The sequence below is a fragment of the Daucus carota genome, chromosome 4 (genome assembly GCF_001625215.2).
Source record: "Daucus carota subsp. sativus chromosome 4, DH1 v3.0, whole genome shotgun sequence".
Classification (NCBI taxonomy): Eukaryota; Viridiplantae; Streptophyta; class Magnoliopsida; order Apiales; family Apiaceae; genus Daucus; species Daucus carota.
In genome coordinates, this window is record NC_030384.2 from 37,445,212 (window position 1) to 37,468,437 (window position 23,226).

The 23,226-nt window shown below is 34.3% G+C and overlaps 4 protein-coding genes across 4 annotated transcripts; all 4 read left to right on the forward strand.

Annotated features, from left to right (window-relative positions):
- The first annotated feature begins 6,110 nt into the window (after positions 1-6,110).
- LOC108215548 (protein ROH1D) lies at positions 6,111-7,777 on the forward strand. The gene has a single exon (XM_017388033.2). It carries the CDS (start codon positions 6,409-6,411, stop codon positions 7,549-7,551), a length of 1,143 nt encoding a protein of 380 aa, XP_017243522.1. The 5' UTR covers positions 6,111-6,408; the 3' UTR covers positions 7,552-7,777.
- Positions 7,778-11,370: 3,593 nt separating this feature from the next.
- LOC108218125 (uncharacterized) lies at positions 11,371-12,776 on the forward strand. The gene is made up of 2 exons (XM_017391047.2): positions 11,371-11,588; positions 11,676-12,776. The coding sequence occupies exons 1-2, from the start codon at positions 11,471-11,473 to the stop codon at positions 12,551-12,553; spliced, it is 996 nt and encodes a 331-aa protein (XP_017246536.1). The 5' UTR covers positions 11,371-11,470; the 3' UTR covers positions 12,554-12,776.
- Positions 12,777-15,472: 2,696 nt separating this feature from the next.
- On the forward strand, positions 15,473-17,124 carry LOC108217904 (1-aminocyclopropane-1-carboxylate oxidase 5). Its single transcript, XM_017390809.2, has 3 exons — positions 15,473-15,696; positions 15,849-16,084; positions 16,284-17,124. The coding sequence occupies exons 1-3, from the start codon at positions 15,595-15,597 to the stop codon at positions 16,885-16,887; spliced, it is 942 nt and encodes a 313-aa protein (XP_017246298.1). The 5' UTR covers positions 15,473-15,594; the 3' UTR covers positions 16,888-17,124.
- A 2,826-nt stretch (positions 17,125-19,950) lies between these two features.
- Positions 19,951-22,344, forward strand: LOC108218164 (UPF0496 protein At1g20180). Its single transcript, XM_017391082.1, has 2 exons — positions 19,951-20,125; positions 21,196-22,344. The coding sequence occupies exons 1-2, from the start codon at positions 20,086-20,088 to the stop codon at positions 22,242-22,244; spliced, it is 1,089 nt and encodes a 362-aa protein (XP_017246571.1). The 5' UTR covers positions 19,951-20,085; the 3' UTR covers positions 22,245-22,344.
- Positions 22,345-23,226: the final 882 nt, after the last annotated feature.

The following is a 23,226-nucleotide window of genomic DNA, read 5'->3' on the forward strand; positions in this document are numbered from 1 at the left end:
ATGATGCAGTACCTCTAAATATACATAATATGTTAAACAAAGATTAAATATCTAATGTTAATATTGGTTTAATTTATTTTTCCAACCTCATAAAAGAGATTATAATTTTTATTTTAAATAATATACTCTCTTAAGTTAATATTTTTATAAGTAAATGTATTAGTATTATTCTTATTTATTTTATTCCAGATTTTTACTTACTTTGAGCTTTAATTTAATTATAGAAATCAAAAATTATATGAAAATCAAGAATTATAAGATAATACTGTTAAATTTTAAGAAATAACCGTTAGAATCAAACATAGAATTTTACTTATCATATTTAACAAAATTCTTAAAATGAAATTCCAGATTGCCTTACAATTAAATTTAAAATTTTCTGTAGATATAACCTAACATTTGATAAGAGGGAATCTAAATTTTTTTAAAAATGCTATAATATATAAAAATTAATAAATTAATAAGTATAACTCAAATACAAATATTACTTTCACTGTGTTTTATTAGCATAAATCTCAATTGTTAACGCCTTAACGGTGAATAAATATATCCCAAATAATCAATTTTTTATTGATGCATTACCTGTAAATATACATAATATACATAATATGCTAAATAAAGATTAAAAATCTAATATTAATAATAGTTTAATTCATTTTACGACCTCATATAATGAAAATTTAAACAATTTACCCGCACGCGAAGCGTGGGCATAATTCCCTAGTTACAATAACTTTTGTAACAGGATTTACATGTTATGTTATGTTCTCTCGTTTAGATTTCATTGCCCCTCTACGTTTTGACTTTGTTGTTTAGATTCTTTTCCGTTTTAATTAGGAAGGCGTTAATTGTGCCTTAATTGAGGGCGTTAATTGTGCCTCTTAATTAAGAGCGTAAATTGTGCCTCCTAATTGAGGACGTTAATTGTGCCTTAACTGAAGGCTTTAATTGTGTCTTAATTAAGGGCATTAATATTTTATTAATTGTGCCTTAATTGAGAGTTTAATTGTCTCAATTATAAGTTATCATGATTGTGGGAATATTTTGATCAGCACTTGCAATATACATGTGTTTTTAATAATAATTATATATTGAATATATATTATCTACTACGTATATCGACTTATATTCTTCTTGTTTTTTTTGTTTTATTTTCAGGATTCTCGGAAGAAAACTGGTTTCTTTTCGGACATTAAAGTTTTATTGTCTAAATTTCCCCGGTCATCTTGCATGTCCGACGGTTAGATAATAAGTTTTCTTGAATGAAAAAATTATCACGGTGAATTGCCGATCCATATTCATTGAGATTTATTCTCATTTTCAAAAAAAAAAACAGATTTACACAAAACCGCTAATTTAATTTGTTTCAACCAGCTAATCAAAACATTTGATTCAATCAGTTAACCGTTGATTTCCGAACAACGTCCTTATTATCTCGGCTAGCAAACCTGTGGTAGCACACATTCAATGGGCCCAAGCCCATATATCAGAGGCCCAACAAAAAAGTCCAGGTATTAAACACTCCTCCTTGAAACCCTATTATCCTTCGCTTTACGTCCCCTTCAACTATTTCTGCAGCTCTCCTTCCCCCAAGTCGCTCTGTAAATAACCCACCTCAAAATTCTATCCCTCAGCTCACACGCGTATATATCTGAGTTTATATACATGTTATTTATTTGATTTTAGAAGATTATTTGAATCTGAAGTGCCCAATGATGGAAAATCATATTATATTGAGCAGTGCTATCTTATGGTTGATAATCATATGTTTTTACTCTTTGCCTGAAAAAAATAATCACAGAAAAGCACACACTGCGCACTGGGCGAAGAGTAAACGCTTTTGATCATCCTATTCGATTTTTACACTGTTGATGATTTTAATGCTATGAGATCTGAGGGCTTTTTTGATTTATTATTTTTTGTTCTTGTAGATATTTTGATTCGTTAGCTTACCGTGATTCAGTTGGTTATTAAATTGGTAGTTTATATTATGTGTTTTTTCTTTTCTTCATTCTTTTTTGTGGTGTAATTCTGCCTATTGTTATGCTTAATTGCTTAATTGCAGGCTGCAGGCTGCAGGCTTTAGTTATCATATATCTTTTGTTCTGAAACAAAAGAAATCAAACATATAAAGCAAACTAATGGCAATGTTGATTTGATTATTGGAAAAGTCTGATGATGTTAATTGAGGTATCTTCTGTGGAAGATAAATATTTTGAGCTATTTACATCTGTTAACTATTTTACTGTGATAATGGTTTATGTTTGCAATACTTTGCATTCATGATCTGATATTACCCGTTGGAAGAAAAACTGATATTAGGCGAAATTGAACCGACATATCTTTTCATCTTATGTATAAATCCTCTGTTAAACAGACAAGAATTCCAGTGCATACATTTGTTCTTTATACTGTTAAGCTATGAAAGAAGATTGTTAGATCATTATATTCTAACAAAGTTAAAAAGGTTATCAGATAATTTTCATTTGCTTACCGGATAATGATATGTAGTAATATAATCGTTGTGACCAATTAATAGACTTGATTTCGATTTCTTAAAACTGATTAAACATAAATACTCTTTTGAAATAAAAATAATAATTTATGAAATTAATTGTTATTTTTTTTTGAATCTGATGAAATTAATTGTTATTAAAAAATTTAATATACCAATTAATGTCCTGATTATTGGATTAATTGCTAATGGTGGTTCAATAAATTTAAGATTATTTATACATTGCGAAATTGGCGGTCAAGCTACGATTTGAGATTTATCACGAATTTATTTCAGTATTTTCAAAATATTGAAAATTCTAGTTGAATCGGTTCATAATTAATAAATTGGCAAGATAGTTATTTACGAATTATTATTCGGAAAATTTTGTGAAAATTTTATAACACTAATTTAATGTATTTCTTCAAAAAAAAAAAACACACTAATTTAATGTAGTGTGGAGTTCCGGTCATGTTTAGATTTTTGAGCTCGTAAAGGAGCATCGGACTTGCGCTTGTCCGTCAGATCTGTTTAACTATAACAACCCGACAGTTCGCAAACCAGAAAACAAGCACGTCACGGGAGATTGATGCGAGTCAGGTCGCATCTCTGTCACGATGTCTTGTTTTCTCAGTTAGACATTTCTGTTGAATACTCTCCTGTCCTATCAACTGTCATCTTACGGACACAACACCGAAGTCACGAATTCATTGATCACAGAATTTGTCAGTAAACATGGACTACTAATACAGTACTCGGTCTTACCAGTTGATTCGTAGTTTTCTTGACAATGAAAACTTTATTTCAATCAATTGAATACGGCACACTCTCGTATTTTGTTCAGTGATAGGATTTGGAAGATTACAATTGTGATGTTAAATCTTAGTCGAATCTGATTGTATGATCATGTGTCCTAGTTGATTGTACAGGATTGTGTACTGATGTGTTTGATGTATGAATTCAACTTCCTTTCCTTGTCCAAAACCCAGCTTCCACTCGATAAAACATGCAAGGACAAAGAAAAGTTCATTCTTATCTAGATTTTTGAACAATAGATTCAGAAGTTTTCCTGGCTTCCACGACTTATTTTATTTCTATGCTTTTCGTTTCCTACCTCCCTCATTGAGTCATTGTCATGTTTCTCAACAAATCAAGACTGTGATATTTACAAGTTTTCTTTTATGTTTTAAATTCTGTTTTTTCTAAGATATGAGTTTGGGCCGGGTTTGTTTACAAATCATTATCATTATTTCTAGGAACAATATTTTATTAAAATTAGTCACTGGTTTCAAGATTAATTACGTGTCAAATTGTTACTTATTGAATTGTGTCCCTTCTAATATTTCCGGTTTAATGTTACAATTTTGATCTCGGCTAATTCAATGTTTGATTCAGGCCCGACTGCGGCTGATGATGATGGTGTCTTGTTGGTATAATTTCTTATCGAACTCAGAATAAAGAAAGAACCACAATGTGACTCGAGGCCAAAATGAATGCAAATTTGTTATGCTGGCAAGTATATTCTTTGACATTTGGTCAGGTGAGCTCAGTGGCCGACTAAAATTACCGGAACTAACCGACAGTTTGAGCAACCGGAAGTGTGTTGTTTCAATGTATCTCCACCTGAAATTATGTTTCTTCTTCTCTGTGCGGTAGGATTCGATCCTATTTTATTGCTTCCCACTCCTTGTGAATGCAACAAACGACACAACCATTATGTTAACTTGCCTCCTAAAGAGTCGGTTACACATGGCGAGTTCACGGACTATTCATGCCTCGCATGACTCATGACTCTTGCCGTTGACAATGTATTTTTATTCGACTAGTTTTGTAGTCACGCTTAATCTATTATATGAGCGTTTTATATGGTTTTCTGTAATTATTTGAAATACATTGTATACACGGAGTATTATCAATTATATGTTATCCTTGTGAGGAGAAGTTGACGAATGAGTATATTTGGACTATTTTGATTATAATATTTAACGGATACTAGTTAAACAAGACATTCTAAATTATTTTGCTCATATTAGATGTATTCAAAATTTATCAGATTTTTAACTTATTAAGGTATAATAAAAACAAACCACTTGGTATTTGAAATATATTTTCAAATATAATTCGGATGTTGGTATTTCTTTTAAATTAAAAGCTATATTGCAATCTCACTGTATACTTGAGATTTAGACCTATTCCATATTTCAAAGTTTATAATTTATTAGTCAAATTAGAATAAAAACAACAAAAATATACAATTCAAATAAAATGAAAATAATGTAAGTACACAGCTTAAAGTTCAAGTAAAAAAAAAGAGTTACGTTTTAGTGTTTAGTGAAAGTAAACGTCGAAGGAAGAAGAATTAGGATTACAAGTCGAAAATCAAAATAAAAGTAAATTGAAACGAATGAAAATAAAGAATTCAGATCTGACAGTCCAAAGTCTTATATCTGATAAGCTTGAATCGAAATAGAAAAAACTGGTCATTCCTCGAAAGACGAAAATTATTGAAAAAAAACAAATCAGATTAAAAGTTTAACCATTAGAATTATGTGTCCTTTGGTGCTTGTGATTTTTATATCCAATACGATAATGGAATTTGAGGTTTTAGGTTCAATTTTTTTTCCTCCGAATGGAATAGTCTTTTAGAAAAACAACGAGTAGACATGGCGTCACTGATTGAGTCATTTTATTTCAAATTTTATATTTAGTTATTAAAAGATTTCATTACTTTCTATTTTCCTTTTCTTAAATAATGTGTTCGAAACTACATCAATTAGAAATGTAGTGCTCCATTATATTTTTAGATCTCATCATAAATTTTTTCGTTTACTTGGTTTTTATTTTTAAATTTCTCTTCTATCTCAATTAATTTTCAAATAATTTTTACTCATTTTATTCTATTTTGTTTCAATTTGTCAGACTAAACACGCTGTTCCAGGTACGTTTAATTAAATTTGCCCATGATTACTAAATTCTAGGATCATGTCCGCATTTATCGAATTATAATATTCTATGAATCTAATAAATTTTATATTATTTAAGTCGAACTCATTGAAAATGCTATAACCGGTACCACAAATCGGATTTTTGATTTTCCTCCGTCGTTCACAGCTTGTATTATCCACCAACTTATCTACGTTAAAGTTAAGTGAGTATTTGACATTTTCATCCTAAGAAAAAATGAAAAACTAACGGATTCAGTCTACAACATTGGTAGCAGTGAACAGTGAAGATGTGACCATAAAATTGACGAGGTCCTTTTCTTGAATACGCGCCAACGTAGAAATCAGTAACCTCCTGACCCCACCTGCTACGTCACTCCTCTTCCTTTCAATCTCATGACTCCGTCCATCCGGCCCCACCACTTAACATCCGCCACCTGTAATTTCACCCATCACTTTCTAATTATTTTCCTACGTGGCATATTATTATTACCTGCTCTACTACTCAAACCAACGGCTCAGATTCAATCTGGTGCCAGATGTGTGGGCCATACATCACATATCTATCAGGCGTGTAGAGTGCGTGTATAATATTGTGCATATATTACTGCTCAATTAACTCCGTACTAACAAAAAGGCTAATTAACGTTAATCAAATTGTGTTATTTTAGTTAAACTCTTGATTTTGACGAACTCTTCTAGTTCCCGACAACCATTGTACGCGGTCCATTTCCTATATAAACACTCTCTTCTCTTTATGTATTCAAAACATCCATCTCTCTCTTCACATTCTCTCTCTACAACACTCTTCTCCTAACCTCCAATTCACCCATTTTCATCTTCTTAATCAATCTCAACTTTTCATCCCTCTATTAATTTTGTGTTAAAGCTCGAATTTTGTGTATAATTGGGTGAATTATTGTTTTTATGTTCGAGATTTGATTAGGGTTTTGCTTGTGGTGAATGTAAGAAATGCCAGCAACGGATTATCAAGGCTCATCAGCTTCTCACACGACTCGTTCGTTCTTTAGTTTTCGTCGGGAGCAAATCCACTCGATGGATTCTCCACACGCGACTAGTCAAGATATGGAGCTTGAATCTTTTCAGAGACTTGTTGCTGAGAGGTTTAGTGATTTGTCAGCGGATAAGGGTGATGATTTTCTCTCACTATCGTGGGTTCAGAAGCTGCTCAGTGTGTTTCTTGATTGCCAGGAGGATTTTACCGAATTGGTTTCCAGGAATAAAGGGTACTTAAACAGGGCTCCGATGGATCGTATGATTTCGGAGTTTTTCGAGAGGAGTGTGAAGGCTTTAGATGTTTGTAATGCGATTCGAGATGGAATTGAGATTATTAGGCAATGGCAGAAGCAATTGGAGATTGTGTTGTGTGCTTTGGGTAATCAGAGGAGTCTTGGAGAAGGTCAGTTTCGTCGAGCCAAGAAGGCGTTGGTTGATTTAGCAATCGGGATGTTGGATGAGAAAGAGGGCAGCTCTTCGGTTTCTCATAGGAACAGGTCTTTTGGGCGAAATAATGTAGTGAAGGATCAGAAATCAATGGGGCATTATAGGTCGTTGTCGTGGAGTGTTTCGCGATCCTGGTCAGCTGCTAAGCAGTTGCAGGCAATTGGGAATAATTTAGCTCCTCCGAAGCCTAATGAGATTATGGCTACCAATGGACTAGCTTTGGCTGTTTATACGATGAATAATGTATTGTATTTTGTAATGTGGGCTCTTGTTGCCGCAATACCTTGTCAGGATCGCGGTTTACATGCTAGTTTTCATATGCCTAAGCAGTTTGTTTGGGCTAGTCCGATTCTATCTCTTCATGAGAAGATATTGGATGAATCGAAGAAGAGGGACAAGAGAGCCGCCAGTGGCTTAATGAAGGAGATTCATGAGATTGAGAAGTGTGCGCGTTTTTTGAATGAACTGATGGATTCGGTTAGCTTCCCTTTGAACGAGGAGAAGGAAGAAGAAGTTGTAAAGAGAGTAAAGGAGTTAGGAGTAGTTAATCAGGCTATAAAGCAAGGATTGAACCCGATGGAACGGCGAGTTAGGGAAGTGTTTCATAAAATTGTAAAGAGTAGAACCGAAGGCCTTGAATCTTCCGGCTGATCAACACATCATCCCAAGTAATTCAATCTGTAGTTGAATGCAGAAACGAGTGCTATGTCTATAATTTGTATACTGGAGAAATGGGGATTGGATTATCTTGTCCACGATGTCTATGGCCTTCTTGTTTATTACTACTATATCAGTTGGTTTTTGCAAGTAGAATTGGCTTGTTCATTTTTGTTTCCATTTTTATGGTTTGAATGTCATATAGAAATTTTTCATTCGATATCTTATGAGTTTAATTTTTGTCGCAAAATTCCTCTTAATCGTTCTAATTTCCGACTTCAAATCGATGGTTATGTCACGATGCCCTCGCCAACTAACCCTTAAGACAAGATTGTAAAGTGTCAAAATGGCATCGATTTAAACAGAGTGAGCCACAGCCACACTAGCAGAACATCGCTGAATTAGTCCATATCAGATGTGAAGGGGTTGGACTTGAGCACTTGCATAGCATCGAAAAGATTTTTCAGAAAATTCCAAATCAGAAATTTGTTTTCCTCTGACCATTTACGGAGTCCAATTCAAGTAAAACGGATCGTGTCTCCTGTTTGATTGATTTTTGATTTACTGATAAAACATTGTAGCATCGCAGTAGCCGAATAAAAATGGAGGGAGTCAAATTTGACTCACATCACTCTTCTTTTAGTTAATGATTCAACTTGTAGCATAAAATAAGGATTCAACGTTCAATAACAAGGTACTGGTTTCGAACAAGGTCAATATCTACATTTTATAGTTGACAAATTATATTCATAAAAAATGATTTTTCAAGATACAACAAGGCGTGTCTCTGCTAAAAGGTCCGTTTTCTTATCCTGTCAGCCAGCTAGCAACACGTTTATTACTTTCGCTAATTTAATCGTATCCTCCTAAAATCTAAATGGCAGTCGTTTTAAAGGTGATATACTATCACGTCCACACAATAAAATTTTATATTAAATTTATCGAGTAAAAGAGTTAATTCGGATAAATTTGGAAAACAATAATGCTACTATACTATAAATAGAAAATGTGAAAAAATTGAAAATTAGAGAGGGACCTTTTCTTTTGAAGGAAAAGTTTAAAGATCGGTTCGTAATAATATCATGTTATCCCAATTTGAAAGATGGTTTTTCCGGAATGAAATGAAAATTGGATCATGAGCCCCAGCGGGAGGCTCGCACGACGGCCTGTTAATTTAGTAGTAGAGCGCGTTCCTGATAATTGCGTACTCCCTCCGTCTTACTCATTTATGCATTTTTTTACTACTCGGTACATATTTTAATTTTTTTATAAAATATAATTCTATAACTTATTATATTATTAGTTTTTTTGAATAAATTAAATATTATTTTTTTACACAAAAAAACTTAAAAATAAATTATAAATTATATTTATAAAAATATTAAAACATGCTCCAGTTCCCCGTTATATATAATTTCTGGAAGTGAAGGAGAGCAACCTAACCTTACAACCAGAGTGTAAATGAGTCAAACTGGTCGTGAGCTACTCGAACTCGGCTCGTAAAATATTTGAATTTCGAACTTGGCTCGGTAATAATCGAGCCGAGTTCGAGCTTTTAATTTATCACTAGTCCAAAAAAAATTTATATACTAAATTTTAAATTAATAAGTAATTTTGAAACTTTTTAACTAAATGGACTAAATTTCATATGAAAGTTGTACATTTTTATTATTTAGAAATTATAAAAATAATATAAATGAAAAGTATACTCAATTTATTTTAAAATAATCCTCTTTGTTAAGATTATGAAAAGCAATATATAGTTAAAAGATTAATCAACTTAATTATAAAAATTTAAATAAAACTACTAATTTGAGAGGGGAAGTAACTTAAATACCAGGTTCAGTAGAGAATATTTTATTTATATTTTATAAAGAAAGTATCCAAATTGTATGTCAAAAAAAGGAGTGGAGAAATCTATTTATTTATTTGAGAAAATGAGTAGGGACATTTATTGAATACACATTCATTTCAGTTAAATGCCAAAAGTTTTCTGGTAGCTGGAGCCGAGTCACATGCAGATAAATGGTCCGTTCTTTAATACTCCCTCCGTCCCTTTTTATCTGTCCATTTTGGAAAAAAAAACACATACCAAGAAATACTTGATTGTACTCCCTCCGTCCCATTTTAGTTGTCACATTTGACAAAAACACACATATTAAGAAAAATTTAATTTTACACTTTGTTGGTTTTGTTTTCATCAATATTTTGGTGCTTGATTCTATATCATTAATTACTGTACATGAAAAATGTAGATATATATACACATGGAGCATGATTTAACTATAAAACTCTTCAATAGTCAAACATTGGAATCAACCAAGCAGGGGTAGCCATGGAAAAGTCTACACAAATATGCATTGGACTTGATGTGAGACAACTATTTTGGGACAAAAAAATTTCCCAAATGTGACAACTAAAATAGGACGGAGGGAGTATAAACTTTTTCATTAAATACCTCTAATTAATATCTTGAAAATGGTAAAATATCCCTACTTTATGTCTTGAAAACATGAATTCAACCAAGTTTTAAATAAGTCAAGCCTTGAAAATTGAAATTATGGAAATATATTTGAAAAACTATCATTAAATTAGTTTTGAAAGTATAAATGGACAGATAAATAGGGACAAATTTTCACTTCCAAAATGGACAGATAAATAGGGACGGAGGGAGTAATTAGATTCCAATATCATAAATCAGAAAGTACTAGAACATAGAAAATAAAAGAGAACCCAAGCTGATGGTGGTCTTGTTGCACAGTCAGTGCAATCAAATATAAGCCATAGAATGGTTATGCAAGTGTATATAAGAAGAAGAAGCAAGGTAGATGTGGTAAGGCTGGCAAATCATAATTAGCAAAAGCTACATCTCAATCTCTGCATATAACTCTGGTTTCTTTATCTATTTTATGTAATGAATTATACATGTCACACATTTTTATACTGGAAAGTGGATTAGACATTAATCCAGCTAGTAGTTTAATTTATTTTTTAATATTTTCTTTTTTTTGAAACTTACTGATTCAATTCACTCAAAACGAAACATCAAAAGGAAGAGCCTCCAACAAACACACAGAGGAGACGTGAACGCATTATAGCCACCTCGTGTGCTACCTTATTAGCATTTTTCGGGATAAAAACAACTCAAACTCTATGCATACTATTGAGAAGTTTGCAACCCTCAATATCTCTCCAATCTCCAAGCAGTTCATACTTTAGCTTCGAATGGGATGGACAGTGAGCTGAGAATCTGATTCCACTATTATTTCATCATCTTGCCATTGTAGTTCTTTGATCCAAGATAAAATTTTAAGTACACCAACAGCCTCCGCTTCGACTACTGATACCTCACCACAGAACTTGTAATTTTTGGCTGTTATGAAAGTACCCTGATTATATCAGATGATATATCAGATATGCTATGGACTTGTACTAAAAACAAATTTTTAGGAACGTGAGAAATTAAGGCTGGCCCAAAAGCAAATACAGATTTACGGAGAAGTCATTTCTGTGGTCTAATTCCTTGTGAACTGTGAAGTATATAAATCAAAAACCCATTACTTGGAAAGGCCTTGTGGGAGTTCAGAGACAAAAATGACAAGGGCTTGTTTGCCACACTCGCGAGCTGTAAGTTATGGAACAACACAAGAGCATTTAGCTCTGAAGTAACTGGACTGACCAACTTAGATATAGATGTCACATGAGATGGGCCACACAGGGCCTCAACCATTATGCAATAACACAAAAACAGTCTACATCTATTATACTTTACTTGATGTTTAGTTAAACAAAAAAGTGGTACATGCTACCCTGTCCCAGAAAATGTACAACAAGCTTCTTCCAAGATTTCTATGAATTGGTTCTTGCTCTACATATAAATTCCAGATCGAAAAAAGTCTGCGAAAAGCTGAAAATGGATGTTGAATTAGGTCTTGAGCTTGCTAAATGCTTGGATGAGTTTGTGTCAGGCAGTCCTATTTTCATCTCTGGAGAAACAGACAGCATGTTTATCCTCACAGCAGTTCTTAAAGGTACAGATATTTCAGTTGTTCGAACGTATAGTTTTAGTAATTACTTTCGGATTTAGAATAATTATATGGAGTTATGAATTCATGCAGGTTATACCAGAGAGCTGATTAAGATTGATGTAAATGACTGTGAAAGAAGCCTTGTGATTAGTGGTGAAAAGCCGATTCAAGATATGGTCATGGTGGGGTGGAAAGTGTACAAGAAAGAGATCAAGATGATGGGATTCACAAAGGCTTTTGTGATTCCTGATGGTGTGATTATTGATCGAATTGAGGCGAGGTTTAATAAGGAAAATTTCAAGTTAACTGTTGCAATGCCGAAGATGGTGAAAGGAATTAAGGGGATTAAAGTTAAAGAAGTGAAAGTAGAAGAACATGACACAGGAGGATACAGATCACTGCAAGTTGTGGATGATGATGAGAGTGTTCGAAAAATTGATCTAGCCTCCGGAGAGTTGGCATTAGTCTCTGAGCGCGACAGAGAGGTTCATAGTACGAAAGAAAAGATTGAGAACGAAGTTGAACAAGAAGAAAAAAGTTTAGATGAGACAATTGTGACAACAATTCAAACATTTGCTGATTGTGAAGACAATGTGATCATTCCTGATGTGCTTCCGCAGATACAAGGCGAAAAAACAGGGAAAGCATTGGAGGAAACACATGAAAATCACAGTATTCAAGAACAGGAGGCACTAAAATGTGATCAAAATGAAAAGGAGAGAGTAGGCTACGAAGGAGAAGGTAGTGTTTCATGCAATGCACAAGGACATGAATCTCCTGAGGAACCATCTACGACGACAGAGAAGAAGTTCCGCGACCAATCAACACAAACCGATCCACCTAGAAGGCCTAAGAAGTGTTGTGTTCCGATGATTGCTGGTGGATCAGCTCTACTAATATCTGTACTGGTGTTTGTAATCCATTTGATCAGAGATCAGGACAAGCCTAGGAAGAAGAAACAGCAATAATTAAGAGCTGGCAATTACATTTCTATCTCCATTACTAGTTATCTAATATTTCCTTCTCAAAGCATTTAGAAGAATTTCAAAATATTATTCATTTATTGATTGACGTCCCCTAATTTGAGCAATGAGGAAACAATATTTTGTTCCAGAAAGAGAAATGGAAGGTATAACTTTGCAGAATTTACTCAACTTAACAGACAAAAGTTAGTTAGGAAGGATGTAGCACAGTTTGGGGATACTTTAAAGCCAATCAAACATGGCTTTCTCACGTCTTATTACAGAGAGAGAAGATAAAGTAGTAACTGTGTAAAGATGCAAACTAAAGAATAAAGTGGTATGATAGGTAAAGACATTCTGTGATTTATGCTAGCCTTGAAACTTTTTCAAATTTATTAAAAAACCCGCAGAGAAGCGAGTAGCCGAATCTCGAAAATTTATGCTAGCAACATTTATTTTCTCATGATCTTCTAATATTTTCACCGGAAATCTAACTCAAAATTTGTACAAATCCATTAAAAAAATATGAGGAGAAATTAGAAATCATATCCCGAACATGATTTCATCGAGAAACTCAAATCGTAGAATCAGACTTGATCAAAATCAATTTTTGTTTTCCTCTGTCAATGAGCTACTTCCCCGTTGATAGCTTGTGCATATTTTTTTCATTCTATAATTGTTCCGTCTGTCTCAAAAATTATATACTGTCTGTCCGAGAAATTATACAGACATATGTAACTTGGATTTATACAGAAGCGGATTCATGTCAATTAGTATGAAGCTTAAAGATTGAAAGTTGGGATACGTATGCCACAGCTCCTGGAAGCTGACCCTGTTGGCCTGTTCTTAATTTTGCTCCTAGTCCTGGAAACGACAAATAGAAACCTGAGGGAGTATCAAATTTAGATATCCCTTGATCATTGTTTTATTACAATCCTACTCGGAGACCTGGAGGCCCCTGACTCATTGACTTGCACTTGCACCTTCTGTTTAACTACAGAACCTACAACAGTACAACATATTGTTGTTCAACAACAGACTTATTTTTCATCTATGGTTTTAAAGAGACTTTATCTGCAAGATATTATGAACTAGCAAGAAAGCAGGGATTCTTGACTCATTCTTCACTCACCCGCCGCAGCGGCCACACCACGTCCTCGATTCTTGGGAATTCCTGGATGATCCGGGATTCTTATTAATAACTAATTTTGTAATTAGTTGAATACTTTATCACTTAATTACTTTATAATACAATATTTATGTTATAATATAGTTATAATATAAATCCTTAAAGATATTGTCTTATTTATTTGATCCTTTGGTTTAAATATAAATATAACTCTTGAAATACATGCATAATATATATTTTTAATATATAAAAATTTGTAAATCCTCGCACCCGAATCTCCATATTTTTTAAATTTGCTTAATTCTCGTGTTCCATGTCGTGCACTCCTGTATACCCACACTCATGCTTTATGGTGATCTAGTCAATTTCTGCATTTGAAAATGAACCAGGAATTCTGTAATTATAAACTCTGATTTTAGAGTAAGAATACAATCCCTGTACAAGTGAACCTGCATTTACTGGAATGGGCGAGGGAGATTGATACAATTAGCTTATAACATTTTCTAGCCCAACAACTGAATTCCCACTCCCACCAAGTTGCAGACTTGCAGTAATTAAAAGATTTGTTGTCTTTAACTTCAGACTAAAGACTGAATAGCAACTGCATCTGTACTAAATAGAACTCGTATCCATCCAAAATTTCTACACCAAAATTCTCAATCTACTTTTTGTTCCGTGCATTATACTCAGATCCTAGTAGTACAGATATTCTTTCGAAGAACACCCTGACTCAGGTATTAAGGAATATCCCGAAAAGGTTTGAAAGCATTAATATTAGCGTAAACTTATGCTATTATTTGTTTCTTTTCAGAACTCCTCGCCAATTGTCACCTGGATATAAAAACTTCCGTTTACATGGTCAAACACTTATTCTACACAACAGACGGCTAATTCAAGATTCATCAGAATTCTGATATCCATAACTTACTCTATTTAACATGTCAAATTTGCTTGCAGCAGAATAAATTAGTTATTAGTCAACTGTACATCATTAGAAAAACATGAATGTAGACATGAATCACCTGTTGAGAAACCGAGACGATCTGGAGTTAAAACTAAACAATCTTTCTCCGGCAACTCCTAAATAATGTACTTGAACATGTTTCCTTTCTTTATTAGGCGCAGCATGTAACACCATTGTTTTAAATATACCAAAATTCTTCAGCAGATGACCAGAATCAAATCAAATGGTTAGAGATTCACCAGTTGTAACACTGGCTGATCTGCAGACTGCAGATTAATGTTTTCGACTAAAATATAAACTGCTGACTATAGGATATGATTAATCAAATAAGCTTGATTAGTAAATAGTACTATTCCTTACACCTCAGAGAGTGCCTACAGCTACAAGTCAGCTTCTTATTTTAATCATCACATCGCTTGTCATGCGTTACTAAGTCAAAAGATCAAAGGATTAATATATAATTAAAGGGAGTTTAGACCATCAAGTAATTGCAGTCAGCAGAGCGTCAGCCCCCAGTTTTCTCATCCTAAAGTAATAATTATCACAAAGAAAAGATCTTGTTTAGAAGAGTAAAGCAAACCTGAAGGTGAAAGATTAACAAACAAGTCTAGGTTGAGTTAGATATGAAAAATTAATGTACATTGGTAATTTTGGGGATAGAATTAGTTTAACAATAGTTGTAATATTATAGCTTATCAGTATCTCTCGCAAAACATTGACCTTCATTCTTGCGTTACTAGTTAAGTGATTATGTCACCGTCCAACACCTTACTCTGAAGAGAAAGGCTACTTAATAATAGAAGAGTTGACATTTGATCCCATGTGTGTTGGGGGGTGGGGGGAATGAAGAGCCTATAAATAATCAAAGTGATCCAACCTATTTTCCAACATTACAAATTACGAGCCTTGTTACTAAACCTCTCAGAGTAACTAGCTACCTCAATCGTCGATCCAATGGCAATTCCAGTGATTGATTTCTCGAAGCTCAGTGGAGAGGAGAGAGCCAACATAATGGCACAACTGCATAATGGCTGTGAGGAATGGGGTTTCTTTCAGGTATGTGTGACTCAGTGTGAGAATACCAACTCTTGCCAAACATTAGCATGTTAATCATGATCTCCGTTTGGCTAAACTTAAAACACGCCGCTAATTTTAAATAAGTAGGCTGAACTATTTTTTGTGCTATGCTAATATATGTTATGTCACAGTTGGTGAACCACGGAATTCCAGAGGAGCTCCTTGAGAGGGTGAAGAAAGTGAGCTCTGAGTGCTATAAGCTGGAAAGAGAAGAGAAATTCAAAACCTCAACGCCAGTTAAGTTATTGAATGAGTTGGTGGAAAACAAAAGCCACAACAAGATAGACAATGTGGACTGGGAGGATGTTTTTCTCCTTTCAGATGATGTCATTGAGTCGGAATGGCCAAAAGAAACTCCAGAATTCAGGTAGATAACAAACTATAGCTCAGTCATACTCTTTGTACCATGCATATATATTAATACTTGTTCTTAAAAGCCCTACTGACCCCTATAAATCATCGGCCTAAGTGCCAGAAGGTCGTAACACTTCATATAGCACTGAGCAGATTTTTTTAGAATAACACAGTTTTAACATACTAAATATGTGACATGAATGAATAAACAGAGAGACCATGACAGAATACCGAGCTGAACTGAAGAAACTGGCAGTGAAGGTCATGGAGGTGATGGACGAAAATTTGGGCTTGCCAAAGGGATACATCAGACAGGCCTTCAATGGTGGGGAAGCTGGTGATAATACTGCATTTTTTGGCACAAAAGTAAGCCATTATCCTTCTTGTCCACAACCTGAGATGGTTAATGGCCTACGGGCTCACACGGATGCAGGAGGAGTCATCTTACTCTTTCAAGATGATCAAGTCAATGGTCTTCAAATCCTCAAAGGCGGTGAATGGATAGATGTTCAGCCCATAAAGAATTCTATTGTCATCAATACAGGTGACCAGATTGAAGTGTTGAGCAATGGGAGGTATAAGAGTGTTTGGCACCGAGTTCTGGCACTACCTACTGGAAATAGAAGATCTATCGCCTCTTTTTACAATCCATCTTACAAGGCCACAATTGGTCCTGCTCAGGAACTTGTGGAAACACCACACAAAGAGCTCGAACAGGATTACCCGAAGTTTGTGTTTGGTGATTACATGTCTGTTTATGCTGAACAGAAGTTCCTCCCTAAAGAACCAAGGTTCCAAGCTGTGAAGGCCAAGTAAAAAATTATATGTGCAGTCAGCTTCTCAAAGTGTGTTGTGTGTGTGTGTTTGGTGAGTACTATATATTTCTCAAAGTGGAAAAGATCCTGCTGGGATCCTCTATATCAATTACTTCTATACTACTGCAGTTGTTGTATCAATGTTTCTTGTTCTGCAAAGCAATATTATAATATAAGGTGCCTATTGTAATTGTTAAAGTTTGCTTCAAGTATTTATAAGATGCATCAATTTGTCACATGTTAGTGTTTCAAGGTATAATTATAGTAAGTGTACAAGGACGTTACGATACACAAAGTCTGCTATAATCAACATTTCATTTTAGATTCTTAAATATGTCAGTTTGATTACTAAACATTAAGCACTTATTTTCTGAAAGCGAACCAAAAATTATAACCTGGGAAGTGAAGCAAAAATTAAGAGATTGACCCTGGTTAAGTAATTGAATGAGTTCACAGGAACGAGATGGTGCAACAAGGTGGAGAATATGAACTCCCGGATATTTTCAGGCTGTGCATCCTTATCTCACATCAATCTGGAGACCATTTATGCTCCAAAAGCACTACGATTTGGAGGAAATAATCATCCGTTTGCATGGTGCATGTTCCTTTTACGTTTTCTTTTCCCTCATATTTGAGTTCCATCAGACCAAACTTCACACAAAGATATAATTACCAGTGAGTTGAGCGAATCTGCTGAAGAACATGACGGCCTTGGCTTCTCCGCAATAGGGATGATATTTTCCATGAGCTGCAAGGAACAATTTATATAACCACTAACACCAATTCTTTTTTCATTATAATTACTACAGAACAAATTAACAAACTACTAAATTACTCATTAGTCATTACTGATCTTATAATCTATAATTTAGCAGGGTCTTCTTGGCCGAGAGCTTCATGGTTCTGTACCGAACACAAGTTTAACCTCACAAAGCAACCATTGCCAGTAAAACTCGAGCAACTTCTATAAACTTAACAAATGCTTTAAGGGTTTGCTTTGTTTGATCTATTTACCAGCATTAGATACCTCACAAGTCACAACTCATATCGTTACTGGCACAAATTCAAATATGTGCCATAAACAAGGATACTCAGCCATATGCTGTAAACAGTTGGAACAAAAAGGAAAGAACATATAGAAGAATGACAGAGAACATTACATCTGGTAGGAGGGAGGATTGCTGTGGTATAATTGTACGAGAAATACAGTAAACATTTTTTTTAAAACTTTTTGAAATACTGTATTCCATTAATTCACTGTCCTGTCCCTGATGTTGGACCACGCAATACCCGTTAACTTCTCATTAGTATGATATTGTCCGCTCGATATGGACCGTGGCCAAGTCCGCACAAATTTGTTTTCAGGCTCCTCCCAAAAGGCCTCATAGAGTTGTCCGGTTGCTTATATTCAAGATAAATTTTCTTTATCTCTCTCCGATGTGGGACTTGGGTTGACATCCACTCAACACCTGATTCGCCAACTGGTAAGCCTAAAGCAGGTTCAATACCCAGCAATTACATGAAGTAGTGGAAGAACCAACAATGGTATATCTTTGAATCCCATATCAAGAGTCCGAACCTCGTCAAAGAGAAGACGGATACATGAGTGTGTTTAATTATAAAAAAAAATATTGTCACGATGATGATAAAGAATTGCAAGCTTAACATTTATATTCAACTTTATTATCTGCAGTCTATATGAAAGGAAGATTACCAACTAATTAACTCCCGCTGAATCCAGTTCAATTTGCTTTCTTCGAATACAACAAAACCGAATTCAGTAAATACCAGGCTTTTTCTGCGGCACTTGTATTTAAAAAGAATAAAATACGGAGGGCATCTAATAGGTGCAACTAGTTGTTCACCTTTTCAGCAAGTTCATGAGTTTTGTCATGTATATGTTTTAAAGATGAGATCATATATCTACATAACTCAGTTTTGCAGGAAGCCAGTGGGCACAAGAGAAGAGATTCTTATACGTCACAACTTCCCTCTTTATAACAACTACCCCTACCCTTTTGTTTTATTAGTCTTCTCCACAGCTCTTCATATCTTTAATAATCTTTTTATTAGTACTCTCTTGAATATATATGAATTATTATATAAATAAATTAATTTTGTATAATTTTTCGACACCCAACTTTCAGCAGCTCAACTTGTAACTATTAAAGATCATTGCAAGAAATCACGGCTAAAAGCAACCAGATAAAATCCATATACCTAGGTGGTGTGTGCTTTACATGCAGTCTGCAAAAGCAAGAAGTATAAGCTTTGGAGAATCTTCCCTGCCAATACAACCTCTGTAGATATCCATATATATGGATCTTATGTTATATTTCAACACTCCCCCTCACTCGAAATCCCATTTTTTGATAATGCCTACGTGTTCATATGATGATATTATGAGAATATCGGGGGTGATAAAACGTCAAACTTGATACCTCCATTGGGAACCAGTCCATCTAAAGCCTTAAGGTGTAGAGGAAGACTCCAAATGAATTCAATGCTATATTTCAACAGATATCAACAACACAACCTGAATACAAAATGCCAGAAAACCTGTGAAGTAAAGTAATCTTACTGATGACCAATTTGAAACTAATTAAGCATATGGTTATTAATCTCTCCACGACTCATTCATAACAACACATTTTAGTTACATGGTGTAAATTCGGTGTAACCAGAGAAAAAAGTAGAATAATCGACAAGTATTGTATTGTTTACAGGAAATAAAATAAAGTTCCAGACGAAACAAGAATACCAAAAGGGCAGCCAAATAAAAGGTGGGCTACCGGAATGCAAGTTAATAACCAATTCATCAGATTATAACTGGCTTGCCTTGAACCTTGCAAGCATTTTGGAGAAGTTACTAACCAATCTCAATCCTGTTTTACAATAAGATAGCGTGAAGCACAAGTTGCTTTCTACTTTTTTAGTGGCTTCAAAACTTACATATGTTATTCCAACTGACAACCCTATCATTTTGTTCAGCTTCTCCTCTGTGTATATATACACACATTTTCTGTTAATGTTTCAGCTAGATTTTGATCATTAATTGCTTGGGACAGGGACTTGAAAGAATCTTTGTCATGCTCTTTTATTCCTTGGTGAGAGCTACATATAACTAGCCTTCTTCATCAGCAGCTCATCAGCTTCGATCTCCTGCATATATATACAGCTTCTTTTGCTTGTTATAAAGATGTGGGCAAGATTCAGAACTTCCAAGAGAATTAAGAAAGGTATATTTTCTTTCTCAATTTGCACATCATAGAGTTAAGACTGTTCGAAATTCCAATTCATGCATATACAGGCAGCTCTGTAAAATCAAATCATGGTGCAATCTACAAACCAAATCTAAGGTCTTAGAGATAAATCTATTCTTGAATAATTAATATACAATTTGTTCACCCTTCTCTCCGTTTTTAATTTCATTTTTCACGTTAATCAGTAAGTTTTTTCTGAAATATGATTTTACTGTATTTTTCTTCATGCGATTAATTTACTTATCATGTATATTATAATTCGATATGATTTAAAAATTTCTTTTATTTTAATCTATTGTTTTAAAGAGATTTATACTGATGTAGGACAGGTAGGAGTACCCGCTATATTGTGTTCTTGGTGAGAGAAATTAATTAGTCGACTTGTATAAGGTTGAGGTTTATATGATAAGTTTGAGCCAATTATATATGATCAATCGGAGACATGCAGGACTTCGATCATGTTCGCTTTGGTTTGTATAATAAATATTTATTCACTAAAAAAATTTATTACATAATTTCAAATATTTAAACAGGTTACTTAACGATATCAGCATCTTGTTAACATTTTTGTGATGAAGGTAAACTTTGGATTACACGGTACAAAGTTCAGTAAACCAAGGATCATTTTACTCCGGATTTTCTTGCGTTTTTTTTTCCTAGTTTCTTTTACGCATAAATAAAAACATCCATATCCTAAATCTCAATTAATATATATATATATATATATTTTCATAATAATAAAATAATATATTTTATCATTTGTCATTATACCAAAATCTATGTATATTCCGTTACAACATCAATTAGTTTCATGTGTGTTAGCTAGAGGAACTTTCCCATTTTATGATTTCATCACATAATTATTGCACACGCAATCATCTCTTTTGGTCTGGTTCGAAACCCTTCTGATCTCTCACGCCATTATATTCTTTTATGGCCACTCTTCATCTTATCATTTTTATTATAAATCGTTTGATAATTTATCAATATTATATGACAAATTCTCTTCTTCTTAACTGACCAAAGATGCTTGCATATATTCTCAGATGGAAAGGAAAACAAAGATGTCAAACAAGGCCTTAACGTGAACGAAGAGTATCGCCGCGCCATCAGAACAAAATCTTACGCTGATTTCTTCGACAAAGCTCAATCACTAGTGAAAGAGCCAGATTCCGCATCTTTCTGTTACCATAAATTCAATGACATTCTACTCGAACCAGGCCAGGAAACAATCTCAACAGTCCTCGGATCCGCAACCCTTTCGACGAAATCTGACCTCAAAGACTTAATCCTCAACTACTTCGACATAAGTGCCGAGGCCTCAAAGATCTGCACAAATCTCCTCAGAAGCATCAACCAGATCCAAGGCAATTACTTGTTCATCCAACAAATACTTGACTCCGTTGACGAGCATTCCTCTCCCGAAAGATTCTGCAAGATAATTTCAGAGCTAGGCTCGTTCATCATATTCAACAACCCGTTTTCGAATCTCAGCAAACACGACTTCAAGGCCATCCACGAGAAGTACTCTTCGTTTCTGCAAAACCTAAAACTCAAAAGAAAAAAAGTGGCTAGAAAAATCAAATTGATAAAATGCTTCAACAAGGCTTCCGGGGTTTGTGTGACTGCGGCTTGTGGAGTTGTGGCGGTTGCAGCTATGGTTCTAGCTGCGCATACGCTGACCGCGTTACTCATGGGACCCGCTCTCTTCAGCCTACCATTGAAGCCGATAAAGAAGAAGATCATGGACTTTAAGTTTTTGAGGAGTGGCGTTTTGAGCAAAGTTGGTGAGCAGCTTGATGTGGCGGCTAAGGGCACGTATATTTTGAACAGAGATTTCGATACGATGAGTCGGCTTGTGGCTAGGCTTCATGACGAGATTGAACATAACAAGACAATGATTCAGTTCTTTTTGGATAGGAAGGAACATACATTTGCTTTGCAAGTGGTGAAGGAGCTGAAGAAGAATGATGTAGGGTTCAGGAAACAGGTTGAGGAGCTTGAAGAGCATGTTTATTTGTGCCTTGTGACCATCAATAGGGCAAGAGCTTTGGTGATTAAGGAGTTTGGAACAAAGTGCGTAGGCATCAAATGAGTTGTATGTGTGTAGATTATTCTTTCGTTTTGTAAATGCTAGCTTGTGAATATATAAGTCTAACTCCATGTAATTTGTTGGAATACACATGATTATATTATGGGAAACTTATTCAAAGGTCTGGGTATTTATTTCTGGGAAATGTTCGGAGATGTCCTTGAAACTGTTGTGGCTGTGTGTTGGTCCAGAAATACGATAATTATTTAGTAATTTTTTTGATATTTACATTTTTTGTGTTAAAAAAAATATTATAGTACATCATGTAAAAACAGAGAAAAAAAATCTTTGAAACGGCTGGCAAACATATATATATATATATATATATATATATATATATATATAACCAGAAATGCAATTTTTTTTTTAAATCATGCTTATTTGCATTGCAACTAGTTGCAAAGGCAAAAAAAACTCCTACGGGGCCAATTCTAATATCAACATTGCAATTTTAAAAACAACTAAAACATCAAACTAAAAAACTTAAAAGCAACCGACTAAAATAAAAATCTCGAAGAACACATCGACGACAGGGGAACCACCAGCATTGTCGCCAACGAGTCTTTGATTCATCTCGAAAAACAGAATCACGCGAATTTTGGCGACTCGAATGCTCAAATGACCGATTTCTTCGACATTATCGCCGAACTGAAATTGGAGCAGTGTTTGGCCCCGGTCTCGCTGCCACCACTCTCCCTCCCCGGACCACAGAGAGACCGTGCCGGAGAAACTCATCCTCCGCCGCTGCCGTGTTGGAGTTCGTGGACGGATAGTTAAGGAAAATTATTTGATTATATAATTATTAAATTCATAAGTTAACAAGTTTTCTCAACGAATTATTAATATTGCAAGATTAATATCTGTTCGTCCCATTTATATAGAACTCTTTTTACATGACCAGATATATATTTTAAGATTTTTAAATAATATTTTATAATACATTTTGAATTTTTTTATAAACAAAATATTAAATTTTTTTGAAAGG